General features: G+C 34.5%; 1 protein-coding gene across 1 annotated transcript; it reads left to right on the plus strand.

The window, feature by feature from the left end:
• The first annotated feature begins 2,954 nt into the window (after positions 1 to 2,954).
• Positions 2,955 to 5,150, plus strand: CSNK2A2IP (casein kinase 2 subunit alpha' interacting protein). The gene has a single exon (XM_072748280.1). The coding sequence runs from the start codon at positions 2,955 to 2,957 to the stop codon at positions 5,148 to 5,150; it is 2,196 nt and encodes a 731-aa protein (XP_072604381.1).
• The last annotated feature ends 15,011 nt before the right edge of the window (positions 5,151 to 20,161 follow it).

A 20,161-nucleotide genomic window follows, 5' to 3' on the forward strand; every position in this document is an offset into this window, starting at 1 on the left:
GTGCTGGTATTTGGTGAAAATATTCATTCATGACATGCCTATTGGATAATACCTAAGAGTGAAATGTGTGTGTGTGTGTAACATACTAATTAATTTACATAGTCACCAAATCTTGGCTTTGTCTGTTTTTATTTCATTTTATTTTATTTTGTTTTAAGTCATATTCTGATAATGTGTTGTAATATCTCTGTATTTTAAATATGCATTTAGAATGAGGCTGAGCTTTTTTCATATATATGTTAGCATTTGGCTATCCTCATTTGTCAAGTGCTTGTCCATGTATTTTGCCATCATTCCAATTGCACTTTTTTCTAAGCAATATACAGTGGTTATAATTTATGTAATATTTTCATGATAATATCCATATTTTTTCAGATACCATGTATTGTAAATATGTTTTTATATTTTTAAATTTACCTTTACTCTTTCTAAGTATAGTATATTTTGATGATTGGAAGTTCATGATTCTAAGTTATCAATTTTTAGTGGTTATTGCTTTTCACTTTCTGTTTAAGAAATCTTTGCATACCTCAAGGTCATGAGGTTATTCTGTATTACTATCCAGAAGCTTGTTAGGGTGCCAGACAGTACACAGTGGGGTGTATACAATTTTCTCCCTCTTTAAAAAATTGGGTGTCAGATCACACTACACAAAATCCAGTAATCACAGATAACTTCAGGGCTTATTACTTTTTCAGACATAAGCAAAGTGAAGGAAGTCCTTGGGTGAGCTGCAGCTGTGTCTCACCAGCAAGAGTTTGCTCTTGAATGTCTGGAAGAGGAGATGGAAGTGAGGTCATGGGGGAAAGATATATAGAAGTTAATTTAACAACATATTTGTCTACATGAGATATGCCTATAGTATAAACTGAAATTAATGGCATTGGATAGCAAAAGGTAAATTAAGATGTGGAAGAGGTAAAATCTGCCAGGGTTGAGACACCTGGGGGCCTCAGTGGTTGAGCATCTGCCTTTGGCTCAGGACATGACCCCGGGGTCCTGGAATTGAGTCCCTCATCAGGCTCCCTGCAGGGAGCCTGCTTCTCCCTCTGCCTGTGTGTCTGCATCTTTCTGTGTTTCTCATGAATAAATAAATAAAATCTTAAAAAAAAAATCATCCAGTACTGGTATCTAAATGGTTTGGGAGGGTGAAGCTGTTCAAGAATAACTGCAAAGATTCTGAATTAGATAACTAAGCTTTAGGCATTTAGATAGAAGATATAGAAAAGGATTTCTCTAGAAGGAGAAATAACTTTATCGAGTTTATGTGCTTTGTATTTGAATTGTCCTTGGGACTTTGGGGTACAGAAGTCTGATGATTAGTTGGAAATATAATTTTGAATCTAAAGAGAAAACCAGTACCAGACACAGAAGATTATGAAGTCATTGGTGTGTAACTAATATTGTTGGTACTTGGAGAATTCCACGAAGAATGACCCAGGAGTTCAAAACAAGTAAATTAAGATATCAATAAGATAAATTTTAAAATAGATATACATAAGATTAGAATAAGTATGTGAAAAGACACCTTGAAGACCTTCTAGTTGTAATAAAAGTGGTGGTTAAGTAATTGGACAAGTTGGCATATATGAAGAATAAATTTGTCCATCAGAAATTGTGTTGGTAAGTCATGGGAGTATAAGAAGAATCATAAAACCAAATTTTGATAGCTCCCATCTTAAAGGACCTTACGACCAATGGATTAATTGGCTGATCCCAAGATCTGTTGCAATAACTTGCAGTTTTTTTTGGTCACATCATATGTCTTAGCTTTAAAACCAGAAGAAAAAACCTAAATCATGAAAATGCACTAAAATAGTATCATGTTATATTATAAGTTGTCTTTTAAAAAGCAGCACATCCATCTTTTCTGAGCTTGTTTCACTTTTGGCCAGCTACATGTTTCTGGTTATTTTGTTTTTTGGTGAGTTTTCTTTCTGTAGCTCATTTTTTAAATCCCAAACATAACTAGTATGATTATTTAAGAATAAAATAAAAAGAGAAGAGAACTAGTGATATAACACTGAGGACTACATTGAGGTGAGAGGAAAATAAAAACAATTTAGTGAAGGCCTGAAGAGATATGAGTGAATGAGTGGAGAGAACCAGAAGAGAAAGACAGAAAGAATATGAATGAAGACATTAGTTGTAAAATGTAGTAGTCACAGTCTCAAAAGCTACCGTGGTGACAAATAAGAACAAGACTAGAAGAATGCAATAGACTTTCAACTGGAATAATGGACTTTTGGAGATAAGCTAAAGGGTGATACTGATAGGTAATTAAATCTAAACTGAAAACCAACATTTTAGAACTTCCATTTCACTCTTCTCTAAGATTCTCCTATTTAATGCAATAAGCTTACCATAGATTTTTTTTGTTCTTTTGCTGGTTTTACTAAAGTTGCGATTAAAAGAGTACCAGAAATGGCTATTACCATTTATTATATTCTGGGCAATGTTATACATTTTGTATCTTATTTAGTCTATAGCTCAATAAATATTAATCTATTTTATGGATAGATAATGGACTTTAGAAAGTTTAATTCAAAAGTTAAACACAGAGTAAGTGACTTGGATTTAACATAAAGCCCATGCTCTAATCACTGCAACAAATCATTTGAGAAAATTAATATCCCTATTAGGATCTCTTCTGAACTCTTTTTGCTATTTTATTAACAGGCATTATTTCCTCAAGAGAAAAAAAAAACACTCTAGGAAACGAGAGAGAAGATAGTGGAGAATTTCAAATGGTGATAATTTTTTCAACCTAATCTATATCTGAATTTTGAATACTCTATAATATATGGGAATTAACAGTGAGGAAACAAGATAGAAGTTAGAAACTACCAAAGACTATTTATTTTAAAATATTCATTGTCCATGGAATCCAGACTCAGTTACCATAATATCCCAAAAGCCAGCTGCTTTCAAATAAACTGTACCACTAGCACAAGATGGTGCCATTAGCATATTATGATCAACACTTTGTGTCATTAGAACACTCTTACCAACTGGCCACAACCAATTCATTAACACATCAATACACAAGTGAAAAACTAAATCAACCTAATACCCAGCCTGTGGCCAGAGCACAGGCCCATAGTAATCAACTTGCAGCACCTCCAGTGAACTCTAAGCAGATGGTGCAGAGCTGCTCAATATTGCCCTCAGCCAAGTCGCAGGACACAATTTCACAGGGCTTTTATAACAGGGCTCTGAAAGCACCAGTATCACAATCCAAACATCAGGCCACACCTTCACTAGACCTCCATCAGAGAACTTCATTGTGGCCTAATCAGAGACCCCTGAGCTCACCTGTGATACACCATAAACTTCAGACAACATCTTCGCTTGACCTGAACAAGACATCTTCATCAATGGAGTCCAGTCAGATGAACTTGAAGTCACCATTACCTCTCCCTAAACCTCAGACTACACCTTCACCAAACTTTTGTTGGACATCTCCTTCACAGAAGTCTAACCCAAAAGTCTCAGGTTCATCATCATTCCCCCCCAAATATCAAGAAACACGTTCCCTAGACATTCTCTGGACTTCATCCTCTTTGGGATCTAATCGAAGAATACTTAGCTCAACATTATCACAATCCAAGTCTCAAAAAGCATCTTCATTGGATAGCCTTTGGACATCTTTATTAGAGTGCAATCAAAGGTCTTTGAGCTCACCATCACTCAACTCTACATCTCAAATAAATGACTTGCTTCAGTCATCACGTTCATTGGAATCCAATCAAATGGATCTCAACTCACTGTTATCTGACTCAAGAACTCAGACAGCAGCTGCATTGAATTCTAGTTCCTGTGTTCTGAGTTTGCCATTGTCCCACTCAAAACCAAGGAAGTCACCTGTAGCACATTCAGTCCACCAGACTCAGAGTTTGCCCTTGTTCTCATCCAAATCTCAGACAATACTTACACTTAACCATGACTTCAGGACCTTGAGCTCACCGGTTTGTCCCTCCAAGTTTCAGAACACCTCCTCACCAAATGAAAAACAGAGAACCATAGATGTATCTCCACCCCATTCTAAACCAAATATCTCAAGTCAGACCTTCTCAAGCTCCAAACACTTTATCAGAAATATAGCTGCTTCAAAACTGGGTTCCAGATTCCAGAGTAAAAACAACTTTGATCTTTGTGCAAAGACAGAATCAAATAAAGAAATTCCATGGAGTTTAGATTATATTTATCCCTGCATTGTGAAAGGTGGCACCATCCCTGATGATATGGTAAATAAAATTGTCAATTCTCTCTCCAAGACCAGAATCCAGAGGGACCTCTGTAGGCAGATTCTCTTTCGAAGGATGAGGGGAAGGCCAAATCCTCATCCTGGTCCCCGCCTTTCATCAAATTATATGGTTTGTTTAGCTTGTGCTTCCTGCATAAAATCTCAGTGTAGCCACCTTACAGGAAGGAAGGACCCTCGCAGTGCAACACTGTTTGTCATACCAACGCCTGAACTTGGTTCTGAGGGAGAAGTGGAAGTGAAGTTAGTTTTTCTCCTTTCCCTGCCAGAGACTTCTCTCTCATCTTGTCTCCCATCCCCTGTGAAAGAAAATCAGCCTGTTGCAGCCCCTGAAGACAACCTTGAAGGGACGGAGGAGATGCAGGTTTCCCCTCCATCTGAATCTGACATCACGCAGGAGCTAAATATGGAGAACAAATGGCTAACAGCAGCCCCTGAAAACAAAGCTGTAAGCCAACAACCCCAGGCTATCGACTGGCTGCTTTATGTCAAGAAAAGTAGTAATATTCAGCCACAGTCCTTGCCTCCATCTTCTTCCTCCTCCACATCCTCCTCCTCTTCCTCCTCATCATCCTCCTCCTCCTCTTCCTCTTCCACTGCACCCTCCTTACCCCCTCCCTCCAAAGAGTCCACCACATCTTCTGTCTCAGGTTGTGTGTTCACTAAGGTGCTTAGTTACCACCGGTTGCCTCCAGGGGTCTCCTGGCTTGAGTTTATATGTAGTAAAAGTCACCAACCACTTCCTGGGAATCCACAACCAAGTCAATCACGACCTCCCAAAACGAGGCCTATGAGGAATAGCACCACAGTAAAAGGGCCAAAGGGGCCAAAGATACTGTTCAAATTTTTCCAGACAAAGTTTCAAAATGAGAGAAATATTGATTAAATTAACTTTTTGTTTCTTGGAAAGCAATTGACCTCTTAGTTCTTTGAAACTAGAGATTGATTTCCTATCATGCTTATTAAAATTCTTAGTAATAACTAAGTGTGACTGTATATTTTAGCTGAAGAAGCACCTAGTTAAGGGGAACTAGTACTCTTAAGTCTATTTTCTTGTTAAATAATAGACTATGATCTCCTAGAAGGCAAAACTGAATCCTAGGTTTTTAACCAAATGCCTGGCTTATAGTAGCCACTGTATAATCATTGTTAAATCAAATAATCCTAATTGGCTGTAAACCAGAAATACTTTACCTACCTTCTCTTGAACAGTATCTAGCTCATTGTTAGTCTCCTTCCTCATAAAACATGATAATGACAGTACCCTTAAGCCAATTCATGCTAGTCTATTTCCCTGTCTCTAAAGAAAATTCAGATCATGTTCAACAGGTAAGACTATATAGAGGGAGGAATCTTTTTTCCTAGGTATGTGAATCTCTTCCTAGTATGCGTTCCTAGGAAAATTCTTCTGTGCTAAGATCCCACACTCTAAAATCCAGTGATTTATTCAGCTTTGGGTAACAAATCTTAGACCAGAGTAATTAACTGGTACAAATAACCCTACCTATTGTCTGTGCCAATATTTAAGTTATAGGCTCTGTGCCAGTATTTAAATTATAGGCTCTAAAGTTATGTGTTCATCACTTCTATCTATACATCCAAAATGGGTAAATAAAAATGTTTTAAAAATGTTTTTGTTCCACTGGGTCTACTGGTAGCGGGAAGAGAAGGAGTTGTCTTAGCTACTCGCCTTACATGATCATCTCGGTCCCCAAGGGCTAGCGTTAGTATCTCCAGCACACACTGATGACTCACAGTTCTGCTCCACTAAGATCTTTCTGTTTACTGGACATTTCTGATTGGAACATTTCACAGGCATCTGAAATTCAACATACTGAACCAGAATGTATTATCTTTACATTGATAATGTGGACCACTACATTTACAGTCCTTTGCCCCTAGTGTCCTATTTCAGTGGATGTACCACCAGTCATGGAGTCATGTTAGACTGTTTTCCTCATTGCCTGTACCTCTCTAAGTCCATAAGTTCTATGGCCTTATTATCCCTAGATCCTGCTTTTTTATTTCTCCAACCCCATGACTACTGGCCTAGCTGTGATAACAGCCATTTGTCCTCCGGATTACTGCAATGATTCCTGAACATGCACTTCTAACTCTTGAATACATTTCTAAGACACAAATTTGATAATGCCATTCCATAGCTTAGAATCCTTTCATCATTTCCCAGTGTTTTCTTGGGAAAGTATAAATTTCTTTTATAATTAAACTATGATAGCATCTCAAAACTTATTTTCTTGTTCTTCTCCAGCTTCAACCATACCATTTGCTTTAAAATACACAGAATATGCCATGGTCTCTGTTACATCCTATACTTTTTAAAAAATCATTTTACCTTCTTTTAAGTGTACTCTTTAATTCTTTTCTCCTACTTCCTCTGCCCCCTTACTCCCTCCTCTGGTAACCATCACTTTGTTTTCTATAGTTAAGAATCTGTTTCATGGTTTGTCTTTGTCTTTCTTTTTTTCCTTTGCTCATTTGTTATATCTTAAATTCCACATATGAGTGAGATCATATAGTATTTATTTGCCTTTCTCTGACTTATTTTGCTTAGCATTATTCTTTCTAGCTCCATCCTTGTTGTTGCAAATATCAAGATTTCAATCTTTTTATGGCTGAATAATATTCCATTTTGTATATATATATCATCTTTTTTATCCATTCATCTATTGATGGACACTTTGGCTGCTTCCATATTTTTTCTATTATAATACTGCTGCAGTAAACATAAGCATGCATATCTTCCCTTGAAACATTGTTTTTGTATTTTCGGGGTAAATACCCAGTAGCGTGATTACTGGATCATAGCGTAGTTCAAGTTTTAATTTTTCTGAGGAGCCTCCATAACTTTTTTCTACTATATTTGCACCAGTTTGCCTTCCCACCAGCAGTGCCCAAGGCTCCCCTTTCTCCACAGCCTCACCAGCACTTGTTGTTTATGTTTTCTATTTTAGCCATGTGACAGTGATAGCTCATTGCAGTTTTAACTGCATTTCTCTGATGATAAGGTTTCACGTCATTTCATGTGACTGTTGGCCATTTCCATGTATTATTTTATGTCTGTTGATGTCTTCTGCCCATTGTTCAATTGGATTGTTTGTTTTTTGGATTTTGGGCTGTATCAGTTCTTTTATATTTTGGATACTAACCCTTTATCAGAAATGTCATTTGCAAATATCCTTTCCTATCCAGTAGGATGCCTTTTAATTTTGTTGATTGTTTCATTCACTGTGCAGAAACTTTATTTTGATGTAGTCCTAGTAGCTTATTTTTGTCTTTGTTTTGTTAGCCTCACATCCTACACTTTTTTTAAAATTTATTTTTAAAGATTTTATTTATTTATTCATGAGACACACACACACACACACACGCACACACACACACACACACACACAGGAGAGAGAGAGAGAGATACAGGCAGAAGGAGAGGCAGGCTCCATGCAGGGACGTGGGACTCGATCCCAGGTCTCCAGGATCAGGCCCTGGGCTGTAGGCGGTGCTAAACCACTGAGCCACCTGGACTGCCCACATCCTACATTTTTAAATAGAAAATTCTGTGTCCAGAAAGCTCTTTCCATCTATATATTTTTATCCTTCAGGGCTGTTTTGTCTTGAAATCTCTGAAAACCCTTTTCCTGGTGCATTTATGAAGGGGTTATTTGGCTTTTCAATGATCATAAAACTGTGTTAGCTCTTTGTACTGCTCTTAACCCATTATAAAGTAATCATTTCTAGTCTGTTTTCACTTACTATACTGAAAATTCCTGCTCACTATGTTTTTTTTTTTTTTTAAACCTAGTCCTTGGCATGGAGTGAAAACCTTAAAACAGTTTCAATATTGAATAATGCTATTGAAGCTCTTCATCTTCTTTGAATTCTCTGAAATAAGTAACATTTCATCAGTTTGCTTCCCTTCCATAAGATTGAATTGTCCTTTGAACCTCTTGTCTCGGTGAGAACATGTATAAAACTGTTATTGATGACAGCAATCATCCTTGTCTTATTTCTCATGTTAACAGTACTTCCTTTTAGTATTTCAATATTAAATGTGATGTTGGCCGATGTATAGCTGATCAGTGATGATGAGGAAAAACTTAGGCATATGATAATGTGCTCATGACTTTCTTCAACCCATTTAGAAAATCCTTGATGTGTGCTTTATTCATCCTGCACTTCTCTTTTGGTGTCACACATCACTTTCGCATTTACTTGTTTAATGCGCTCTTCACTTTCGCATTTACTTGTTTAATGCGCTCTCCACTAGACTAAACTTCAGGAGTGGAGGTCCTGTGTCAATGTTGTTTACTACTGACTCCTCAGAACTTAGTGGTACCTGACACATATTAAGTATTCAATAAATATTTATGGAATTAAGTTAAACTAAGGAGTACAACTGACTTTCATTTATTGATATAATTTACACATTTAATTTTCTATCTCTTAGCTTGTTTCCTAAACTTTATACCTCTTGTAGTTTCTTTTCATTTCTGCCTTCTTTTTCTTTTTTTGGACTATGATTTAGTTGCTTTTAAATTTTCTAATGCATTGCCAGTTTTTTTTTTTATCTTGTTCTTATTATAACAGTGTCTACTTTTAAGATTTCTTCAAAATAATTCTTTAACTAGTATTTTCTAATTTGAAAATAGAGCTGCATCAAACTTATGAGGAAAATACATAAGCAGTGGTTATCCAACCTTGTTTCTCCCCAGCTTCTATTAAGACACTAATAAAATTTAAAAATAAGGAACACCATGTGTCATGCAAGAAGGGCCAAGAAATTTCTGCCAAATCTTGTATAGATGAGATCAGATTTCAAAAAGATAGGACTCAAAATTCACTACATTTGAAAGGAGAAATCATCTGAAAAGTAATAGAAAAAGATAATAATTGCATCTCATTGCTGCCTTTCTCCTCAAATTAAAGGGCTAGACATGAGAACAGATCATAGTACAGTTGAGAGGTAGAAAGTGTATCCTATGAGTTGCCTCATTTTGATCCAACCAACTGATATAAAATGGAATCACACATGAATAAAACCTTGACAATAATATCAAAGCCTGAAAGATATACATAACTGTTGGGGGGAAATAATATACATAACTGTTTGCCCTATGACCATCTTTCTTAAAAATTGTTTTAAGGAAATTATCATGACTACAAAGTAAGTTTTGTGTTTATAATAGTGAGGGATTGTGAAAAAAAAAAAACCCTAGATGTTCATTTATGGAAGTGTTTAAATACATTATGATACATACATTGATATTTTCTTAGTGAAAAATTTGTTATTTCTAATATTGTACCTCCGTTTGCTTCAGGAATAGAACTACTTTCCTTAGGAAAATATTTCGTTGAGAACCCTTAGGCATGGATAGTGATCCTGAGCATGGGTTGGAAGAACAAAGTTGAACAAAGAGGAGATAGTTAAACTGTATTAAGTTTCAAACTGGACCTATTCAATGAGATATCAATGAAAAGAGAATGTAACATTTTTGATTTGTCTTAAGTGAAAATATACTTAGATTATAAGACATTACATGCACTTTATATATGATTACACCTTATAAAAGATTGAAATTATGCATATATGTTTATGTGTGTCTTTGCATTTGTGCAAAATCTATTTCATATATATAAGAAAGATGGAGTAACTTGAAAGTAAACACCAAAATGAAAAAAAAAAGTGATTATTACTGGAATTTAGTTATGATGGAATGTTTAGGTAATTAGAAGATTTTTAATCTTTTCCAAATCTTTAATGAGTGTGAATTCCTTCTGTAACCAACAACTTAAAACAAATATTTTAAAAATTAAAAATGACACTTGCTTTGTCTTCTCTATTTTAGGTGAAATATATAGGACACAATTTTGCTGTTCTACTCCTGTCCACTTACTGGTGTCATTTGTGGCTATGCAAGTTCACAAGAAATACATATTTCTATGGGATACATAGTTTTTTTAAGTAGCAATAAATTTCCATTAAGTTTTAAAATCCATTAAACTATTTTTAAAATTCCATATTTTCTATTTCAGTATTCATTGCCAGACTTCTTACACCATTCTTTTATTTATTTGTGTGTTTATTTAGTTATTTAGTTTTAATTATGAAATATTTTAAACTTATAGAGAAAGATAGGCAATATGCTGGTGAAAGCTTTTAACCACTATTCAGCTTTATCAAATCTTCCTCTTTGGTTATATTTACTTTATATGTTAAAGAAGCAAAACATATACACCTGTGTATATAACCATCCAGGATCTCAATCCTATCTTGTACCTTCCAGGAGTAATCACTGTCATAAACTTACTATAAGTCATTTGTCTACTTTTTAGAAATTTCCTAAATATTTATAGAACCATAAAAATCTATTTTTCTGGCTGTTTTACAGCTTTGTATATATTTTGTTACAATATATTTAACATTTTGAAATATGTAATTTTTGATTTGGAGTATGTTTTTAAGATTTATCCTTGTTATACAATGCTTTATCTATAGGTCATATCACTTGCAGTGTTTTGTGTGTGTACATAATGTGTATTATGCACATATTCATAGGTAGGTATTGTATAATTGCATAGTGTGAATTAATTACAATTTGTTATTTGTATTTTAGTTGAATATTAATTTACATTTTTATTATCACAAACACAATGCACATATATGCATTGCCATTGTTTAAAAAATTTAATAGAGGTATGATTGATAATATTAGTTTAAGACATACAACTTAATGATCCAATATTTGTATATATTGTAAGATGACCACTGCATAAGTCTAGGTAATATCTGTTCCTATTCATAGTTGCAAAATTTTTGTTTCTTGTGGTGAAGACTTTTAAGATTTACTCTTTTAGCAACTTTCAGATATGCCATCCAGTATTATTCTGTGAGGAGATGGAGAGAAGGAGAAGGAAGGAGGAGAGAGTCTCAAGCAGACTTTGTGCTGAGCTCAGAGCCCCATGCCAATCTCCATTTCACAACCCGGAAAATAGGAACTGAGCTGAAACCAAGTCAGATGCTTTACTGACGGGGCCACCGGGCACCTCCACAGGCAGTTTTGTCATAACCATTTTTATATGGAGGGATACAAAAAATATTTCAGTTTCAGAAACTTTGTTATAAAATTTAAGGAAAAAATAAAAATGACAAAATACTAAATTGAAATATGTTCAGTGAAGCCACCTAATAACAATTCTTAAAATATAATACCTAACCATGTCAAAAAGTGTTTACTCAAAAATTGAAAAATTGCAAACTTTTGAGACACACTGTGCAATGTATACTTGGGATAGCTTTTTCCTCAGAGGACAGTCAAATGGACAAAGAAGTGTCATTTTGTGGTGTAGAATAGAATTTGTAGCTTATTTTTGAAACTTTTCCATCTGCTAAACACAAAATTTAACTAGATTATGGAAAATTTCATTTCTATCCTGATGTATGGTGCTCCAGCTATTATGTTAGGTCAAAATTCCATGCTGATTGGAATTAAAACTATTTTGTTTGTTTCATTCCACTGTGTAATATATATTAAACCTGTGCTAGGTTTTTGAGACAATTATATTAAAAATATAATGTACACAGTTGTTAAAATCATTTAATATATTCAAGCAAATGCTATAAATTACAGCCAGTTTTTGAAGTGATTGAGAGAGGAGAGAATAAATTTAATGATCTTGTGTCCTTTGCCAGTTCCCCTTGTTTAGTTGTAAATGAGTGTTCTAAAGATTTACTGTACTATTAATTCAAAATTTTTTGAAACTAAAGGGATGCTTCCCAAATATTTGATAAGACAAAAAATGATAGTGTGATTTACATATTTCATTGATATAACATTCCGTATAAGCAAGCAAAATATGTAGTATCAAAGAAAGGAAAGGCTTATTTGTTAGCTAAACAGGTACATGAATTTATGTTGAAATGAAAGTTCTTCATAATACAAGTTAATAATAATTATGTACATTTTCCAACATGAATCAACATGCAGATTTTAATTGTAATTGGCAGCATTATGTAAATTGTCCTCAAAATTAAAAAAGAAAGTTGAAGAACACTAAGACTGGGTTGACATAAGAGTTAATAAATGTATTTAACTTGAACAAACACAGTTTTGAAACCAGTGTGCTTTTGCTACAAGTAAAAAAATAAAAATAAAAAACTACAAACAATGAACTAGTTTTATTAATTTAGACACAAGTAATAAAGTAAAATAAGTTTTGGAATTTGATTCAGTAATTTGAAACCCTTGAAATTTGATTCAGTAATTTGAAACCATTGAAATATGTTTAGGATAACTTACGTATATAAGCATATTTTTTAACTCTATGTTTAGCAACTCTAAATACAGATCAAATATATTTGATGAAAATTTAGTATACAGGAGTGCCTAGGTGGCTCAGTCAGTGTTTGCCTTGACTCAGCTCATGACCGGTGAGTCCTAGGATGGAGCTTCGAGCTCTGCATCAGGCTTCCTGCTCAGCAGGGAGTCTGCTTCTTTCTCTCTCTCTCTCTCTCTCTCTCTCTCTCTCTCTCTCTCTCTCTCTCAAAAAAATATATATTAAAAAAAAGAAAATTTAGCATCCAAATGGAAATGTGCTATAAGGGTAACATATAAGGGAAACACCAAATTTCAGAGGATGGCACAATACTGTAAAATAACTCATTGATAATATTTATATTGGTTACATATTGAAAAGATAATATTTTGGTTATATGATGCTAAATAAAATATAACATTAATGTTAATTTTATTAGTTTCTTTTTATTTCTTAGTATTCCACTAGAAAATATAAAATTACCTCTGTGACTCACTTACATCTCTATTGGATAATAATAGTTTAGAGTGTAAGTAAGGGAGGGATGTTGAGTATCTTGAAAACTACCATTTCCTGATGCATAGGAGGAATATATTTGGTGTGCATTTGATAGTTAACAAATATGTTTGAGTGAAAAACGTTTGTTTAAATTTCTGTTGTTTGTTTTTTAAGATTTTATTTATTTATTTATGAGAGACACAGAGACAAAGAGAGGCAGAGACACAGGCAGAGGGAGAAGCAGGGTCCATGCAGGGAGCCCCACATGGGACTTGATCCCAGGGCTCCAGGGTCATGACCTGAGCCCAAGGCAGATGCTCAACCACTGAGCCCCCCAGGCGTCCCTGTTTGTTTAAATGTCTGATAGAAATTTTATGAGATGTGTAAGCAGAACTGTTTTTTTTTCTCTCCCTATTTCTGTCTCTCTACTTTTTTTTCTCATTAAAAATGATTGTCATAGAAAATTCAAATATTAGCAAGTTTAATATTTGTCTTGTGATGCCAGTCTGGAGAGATAGTTGCTATTTGGTATATCACTCCAAATTAATCACTGCTATCATTATATTCTCCTACATTTTTAAATACATAATGGCATCGCTATGTACATATTTTGATGCTATGTGGTCCTATTACAGTTTTATAAATTTTGATTGTAGAAGTAGTGAATCCTTATAAAAATTCAGCCAATGACCAAACATATACTATAGAAATCCAATATTATGTCTCCCTCTTAAAAATAATTCTTAGAATATTGCAATATATTGTTCCATATTTTATGTATGCAAATGCAGGCATGTTTCATTTGTTTTTGAAAATATTTGAGGGACATGTGTGCTGCACAGTGTGTTAAGCATCCAACTCTTGGTTTAAGCTCAGGTTGTGATCTCAGATTGCGAAATGGGGCCTCTCATGGGGCTCTACGGAGTCTGCTTAAGGCTCCCTCTCCTCCCTCCTCACCCCATCCCACTTGCACACACTCTTTCTCAAATAAATAAATAATCTTTTAAAAAGTGGGGTTATATTGTACATGTAACAAGCATATTGTCTCATTGCTATTGCCTTGATACTGTAAGGATTCATCTCATTTGTTTTTTCAGTCAATCATTGAGAAAAACCCATAACTCTGGTCATCATCACCCTTGGCCAACATTCTCCTCCTGTGTGCCTCTTCTTTACCCCTATTCAAATATCGAAACCCTTCCTCGGAGCCCTATGGTATTGTCAATCTTCAGAACAATTTCCTATACTGCATACTCAGTTCTTCTCTGATCATTCTCTTTCCCGGTAATCTAAGTGGTTGAAATCTAGGTCTCTTCTGAGGACACTTCATCCATCAAGTTACTTCTTTAGAATGTCTTGCCTTACTCTTTTTGAAATAGGATAATTTCACTTTTGATTCTCATTGGGGTTTCCAAGTCATTTTCTCTTTAATTCCTAAGCACCATTCAAGGTTTCAATGTCATATCATCCAGTTATATCCTCAACTAACTCTCTCTCTCTCTCTTTTTCCCAGTCATTTTTTGAATGTTCTCTCATTTGGATCCTGGCTTACTTTCATCTTCTTTGATACTCCTGTTCAAACTCATGATATTCTGAAGTTCTCATTTTTGTGATTTCTTCATTCTGCCTGCTACTTTCCCTCTCAAAAGCATGGCCAGAATCTAGATCGTTTCATCATTAAACACTCTAAAATCTCAATTTCCAACATTCTACTCATTTTCTTTAGTGCTTTTACTCCAACAATATTTTGGGGCCACCATCTACTGTTCTTAAGCATTTCAGTGTCCTCTGCCTCTTTGATGCCTTTCTAAACTGGCTTAAATTGCATAATCTATCATTATAAAGATGATTGCATAGACCCTCATCTCTTACCACACCTTTTTTTTTGTAATTTTCTGACAAAATCCCAATCCTTATTAAATTCAATTCTCTACCTACTCCAAAGTTACATCTCTGCAGGTGAGTGGGGCTTGAGAAAAACTACTGTACTTACATGTCTCACTTTAAACCTCAGTGAGCCTTTAATGCTGTCCAAAATCCATCATCTTTTCTCCTCTCCTAGATAACTATTTGATAACTTTTCCTTGGCCATCTCACTTTCAACAAAGGCACTGCCTTCTGTCTGAGTGTTTTGTGCCATGACCTAAGGCCTCTTTTCTTCCCCACTTTTTTTTAGATTTTATCCATTTATTCATGAAAGACACAGAGAAGGAGGCAGAGACACAGGCAGACAGAGAAGCAGGCTCTCATGCAGGGAACCCAATGTGGGACTTGATCCTAGGACCATGGGATCACGTTCTGGGCCTCTTCCCTTTTTTCTTCCCTATTTACACTTAATTCTATTTTCTCTTAGCTACAAAAGGACAATTATCAATTATCTACCAATCGTCTCCTACATGACCATTTTTCTCCTTTCCCAATTTATGTCCTACTAGCAAACAAAAGAATATATTTTCTGTAGGTATCCTAAAAGAGGAAACTAATTTTTCTCCATTTCCAGATACTGCCCATTTTACTTATCCATTTACCCATTCAGTAGTTATGATTCCTCTTAGTACTTCTTTTAATTTCTTTTGTGAACCAGTTGTAATCATTGTTTCACCTGTACGCTATACCAAAGTCACTATAGTCAGGTCATTGTAGCCCTTTGTATTGCTAAATACAATTCTTTTTGCAAGATCTATTTTATTTATTTATTTATTTATTTATTTATTTATTTATTTATTTTATTATTTATTTATTTATTTTATTATTTATTTTTATTTATTCTTTTCTTCATCCAGACCCTGGGTCTGAATAGTGTAGTGTACCAAGATTCTGTTCTTGGATCTTTTTACTTCCTCCACTCATTTTCACAGAGTGACTTTCAGTACTACATTTAGGATGGTAATTCTTGAACTTATCTTCCAGCCCAGATATTGTAACTCCAAACTACTTACTCAGTGTCTTCAATGGTAATAGTAATTTCAAACTTAACAGATTGCATACCAAACTCTTTATCTCAGTTCTTACATCTCTGTTCTAATCCCAAACTTGTTCCTTCAGAAGTCTTGCCCATCTCACAAAAAAGCAACCCTCTGCTTCTAGATTAATTTATGGAGCACTAGAAACCTTAAAATTTCATATTTAAATCATGAGGTATAAGGTTATTTTAAAAAATTATTTAACAAAATTAAGACTAATTTTGTTTGCTAACAATTTAGAAGCACTTCCATTGAATAATTTAAGTGATACAGGTTTCTTAGAAAAACTATCCAATCAAGGGACCTACTCTCTCATTTGTCCTTAAATATATCTTTCTTAAAGAAAAAGTAAAAAATTTAAATTATCCTGTAGCTTTCTAGGTTGCTCCAAGAGATTAAAGAAGATTAAGGGATCCCTGGGTGGCGCAGCGGTTTGGCGCCTGCCTTTGGCCCAGGGCGCGATCCTGGAGACCCGGGATCGAATCCCATGTCGGGCTTCCAGTGCATGGAGCCTGCTTCTCCCTCTGCCTACGTCTCTGCCTCTCTCTCTCTCTCTCTGTGTGTGTGTGTGTGTGTGTGTGACTATCATAAATAAACAAAAAATAAATAAATAAATAAAGAAGATTAAGATTAAACATTTTCTTCCCCTTAATTGTCTCAGTATAAGATTAATTAGAGGCCACCAGATAATACTAAGGGACTTCTATTAATACATTTACAACTCACATAGATGCCTATAAAATGATTTCCAGGCCATTTGAGAATTTAAAAAAGAAGCTTGAAAATATATCTCCCAGAATTGCTAAAACTGGCATAAAATAGTTTTGAGGAAAAAGATTACTGCATATTATGTTTAGACATGAAAAGAATTAGAATGCAATAGCTTATTAAGACACATCCTAAATCATGGTTTGTAAACTGTTTGAAAGGGAAGTAAGGGAAGGGGCATTCTATCAATTGGTTATTTTAAAAAAAAGTCTGCGCTGATCACCAGAGACTACAATAAGGAATTGAGTAAGCATATCTATTTTGAAAAAGTTCTCAAAATAATTCTGAAATGATTTTCAATAATTTTGAGAATAAATAAGAATATTTTAGAGACAGGCACATTCTAAGCTCAAAATATGTCAGCAATAGGAGATGTAGAGTTGGACTTGGATAGAGCTTAGATTTTGAGTCAAAGGCAATAAAAAAGATAATATTTTAGAAGGAGGCTCAGATGCTATCAATGATAGTGATATAAGCAAGAAAACCCAGCAATTTCAAAAGTAGCAAAGTGCACAAAATCTATGGGTTTTGGCACAAATCATTTTACTTACCTGAAAATGCTAGTTTTGTTCAAGGTTAAATGTTTGGCCTACTAAGTCGTCAGACTTAGAGAATAAATATAAAAACATTAAGAGGATAAAGGAAGGTGAAGAGTTAATCTTTTGAGGCATAGGTATCAGACAATATTAAGCACTTTATGTTTGTTATCTCATTTAATTTGCAAAAGTGTAGAGACAGGCACTATCAGGAATCCATCTTTACAGTTCAGGAAACTGAAAGAGATTACATAACTTACTCAAGGCCATAAAGCCAGTGAATAGCAGATCAAAGTCCAAACTCATGGTATATCTCTACATGTTTGTTGATATTGCTAAAACTAAAAGCAACAACAAAATGGAAAACTGGTAATACCCATTGCTGGCTAAGATATGAAGCACCTAGAACTCCCGTATAAATAAATCTTAAATGCGTTTAACCAAACCCACAGACTACATATTTTATGATTTCATTTAGCTGACACTCTGGTAGAGGCAAAACTATAGACATGGGAAACAAAAGGTTGCCAGGGGATGAGGGTTGGGACAGTGGTTTCCTACAAAGGGAAGGAGTTTGGGAAGCATTAGAACTGTCCTGTATGATACTGTGGTTTTACATACTTAGTTCTACGCATTTGCCAAAGCTCTACAGAATTTCACATCATAGAGAATGGATTATGCTGAATAAATTTCAAAAGAAACAAACAAACCACCATGATACAGGGGTAGTGGTGGAAAACCAATTGCCGCAAATGCATCTAACTGTATTAAAATGAATTACATAATCACACTGAAGGGAAAAGGGAAGAAAGAAGTTCACTTAAGTAACTTTGGAATTGTTTTGAGTAAATACTCTAAGGCTACTGGACATTGTACAGAAATACTCTGATAAATTTATTTCTCACAAGGATATGTGTTGGCAAATCTAAAGCTATTTTAACTATATACTAAGATTAAACCAACAAGTAGATAATGAAAGCCAGATTTTTCATGATCTGAGAAAAAAGTTGCAAATAAGGGAAAAGGCTATAATAAACTTTATAGTGCTGGATTGTAGTCAAAACAATTAATACAGACTTTAAAAAATTATACATACAAATAGATGCAGAGATAACTACAGGTGTGTGCATGTGTGTGTGTGTGTGCATGTCCATGGATTAACCTACAGAAATATATTTTCTAGCTGTATCCACTAGGGAGGAGAAGCAGTGACAGCCAAGTAAAAATTGGCATATTTAGCACTATAACCTGGTTTCTAAAAACATTTCTCCAGTGAAAGTACACAAGGTTCTTAGAGACCTAGAAGGACTCCAGGACTGAGGCAGGAGAAGTACAAGTTGAAACTGCAGCCTTTTGTGGTTCCAGAAAATAAGGAAGTGCTAGAGAGAAAGAAAGAGAAGATCTATATCTATATCTATATCTATACACATAGATAAGATAGATAGATGAGAGATTAGATAGATAGATAGGTAGATGATAGATAGATAGAAGGGGGTACAGGACCCCATATGGAAGAGCTCTCAATGGCTAAAATGTAAACAACTTGTGCAACAAAATAACTATTGTTTTGAATTAAACTTCAAATTTAAAAAATCACTTCAGATATAAATAACTGAACAAACAAATGGAGGGCAGGGACAGCTCTTCCTGATAGAGAATTTCAATTAATAAATGTAGATAGAATAAGGAAAATGGAAATTAACCCCTAGAACAGCATAATTACTGCAGACAAGATCCACTGATAGCTGTTAAAATTGGGGGCAGAAGCTAAACAGAAAAAATGATATTTGTGTAATTTAGATGTATCTCTCCCTAAATATCCAGTTATTGGTAAGAGGAAAATAGTAACCTTATAGGGAATAATTCTGGCATTTTAACTGTGTGATTAAGGTTACTGTGACACTGATAACACTAATGCCCATTGACATTGTTTGTCTAGAAATGGTGCACCAGAGAGAGCACATCACTTCCCTAATAATGCATGACTTCAGTTTAAAAATGAGAAAACACCAGACAAGCCCAATCTGAGAACCATTCTACAAAATAACTGACAAGTATCCTTGTCTAAGACAAGGAAAGACTGAAGATCTGTTTAAGTTTAAGGAGGTTAAAAAGATACAACAAGCCAATGTGAAATCTTGGAGCTGAATCCTGGAAAAAAGGACAACAGTAAGGAAAAGTTGAAATTCAAAGAAATTTTGTAGTTTGGGGTGCCTGGGTGGTTCAGTACTTTAGCTGTGCTTAGTATTAGTGTTTAATTTAGTGTTTAGTGTTTCTTAATTTAGTAGTATTATTTAGTTTAGTATGATTGCAAGGATATGCTCAAGAACAGATCAGTATATTTATGAAAACTTAGCAAATGATTGAGATGCCAGATTAGTTGTTAGGTAGACCTTGGTAATAAATTATATATATATATATATATATATATATATATATATATATATATATATAAAATAAATGCTATGTATCGGGCTCTCCATATGGGAAAAAGTAAAGTTAGATTCCTGTCTTACATCATAAATGTGCAAAATAATTCAAGTATCACTAAACACTAAAATATAAAAAGCAAGATGTTACCATTGCATTTTAAAGAAATTACCACCTAATATTTTTATAGGTTCAGAATAATGGATTTATTTCTTGAAAAGTAACCAAAATAAAACCATAAGTGTGTCAATATCTTAGGTCGTATTGGTTGATCAGAGGGCAAAAATCAGGCTTTGGTAAAGGAATCGATAAGGTTGTCTTCAACTGCTACAGACCAAACCCAAGACAGAAATAATCAGATCAAAGTCACAGAA

This window comes from Vulpes vulpes, chromosome 1 (genome assembly GCF_048418805.1).
Source record: "Vulpes vulpes isolate BD-2025 chromosome 1, VulVul3, whole genome shotgun sequence".
Lineage (NCBI taxonomy): Eukaryota > Metazoa > Chordata > Mammalia > Carnivora > Canidae > Vulpes > Vulpes vulpes.

Excerpts from the sequence above, each read along its gene's own strand:
- CSNK2A2IP (XM_072748280.1), top strand. The coding sequence starts at position 2,955 with ATGGTGCCATTAGCATATTATGATCAACACTTTGTGTCATTAGAACAC.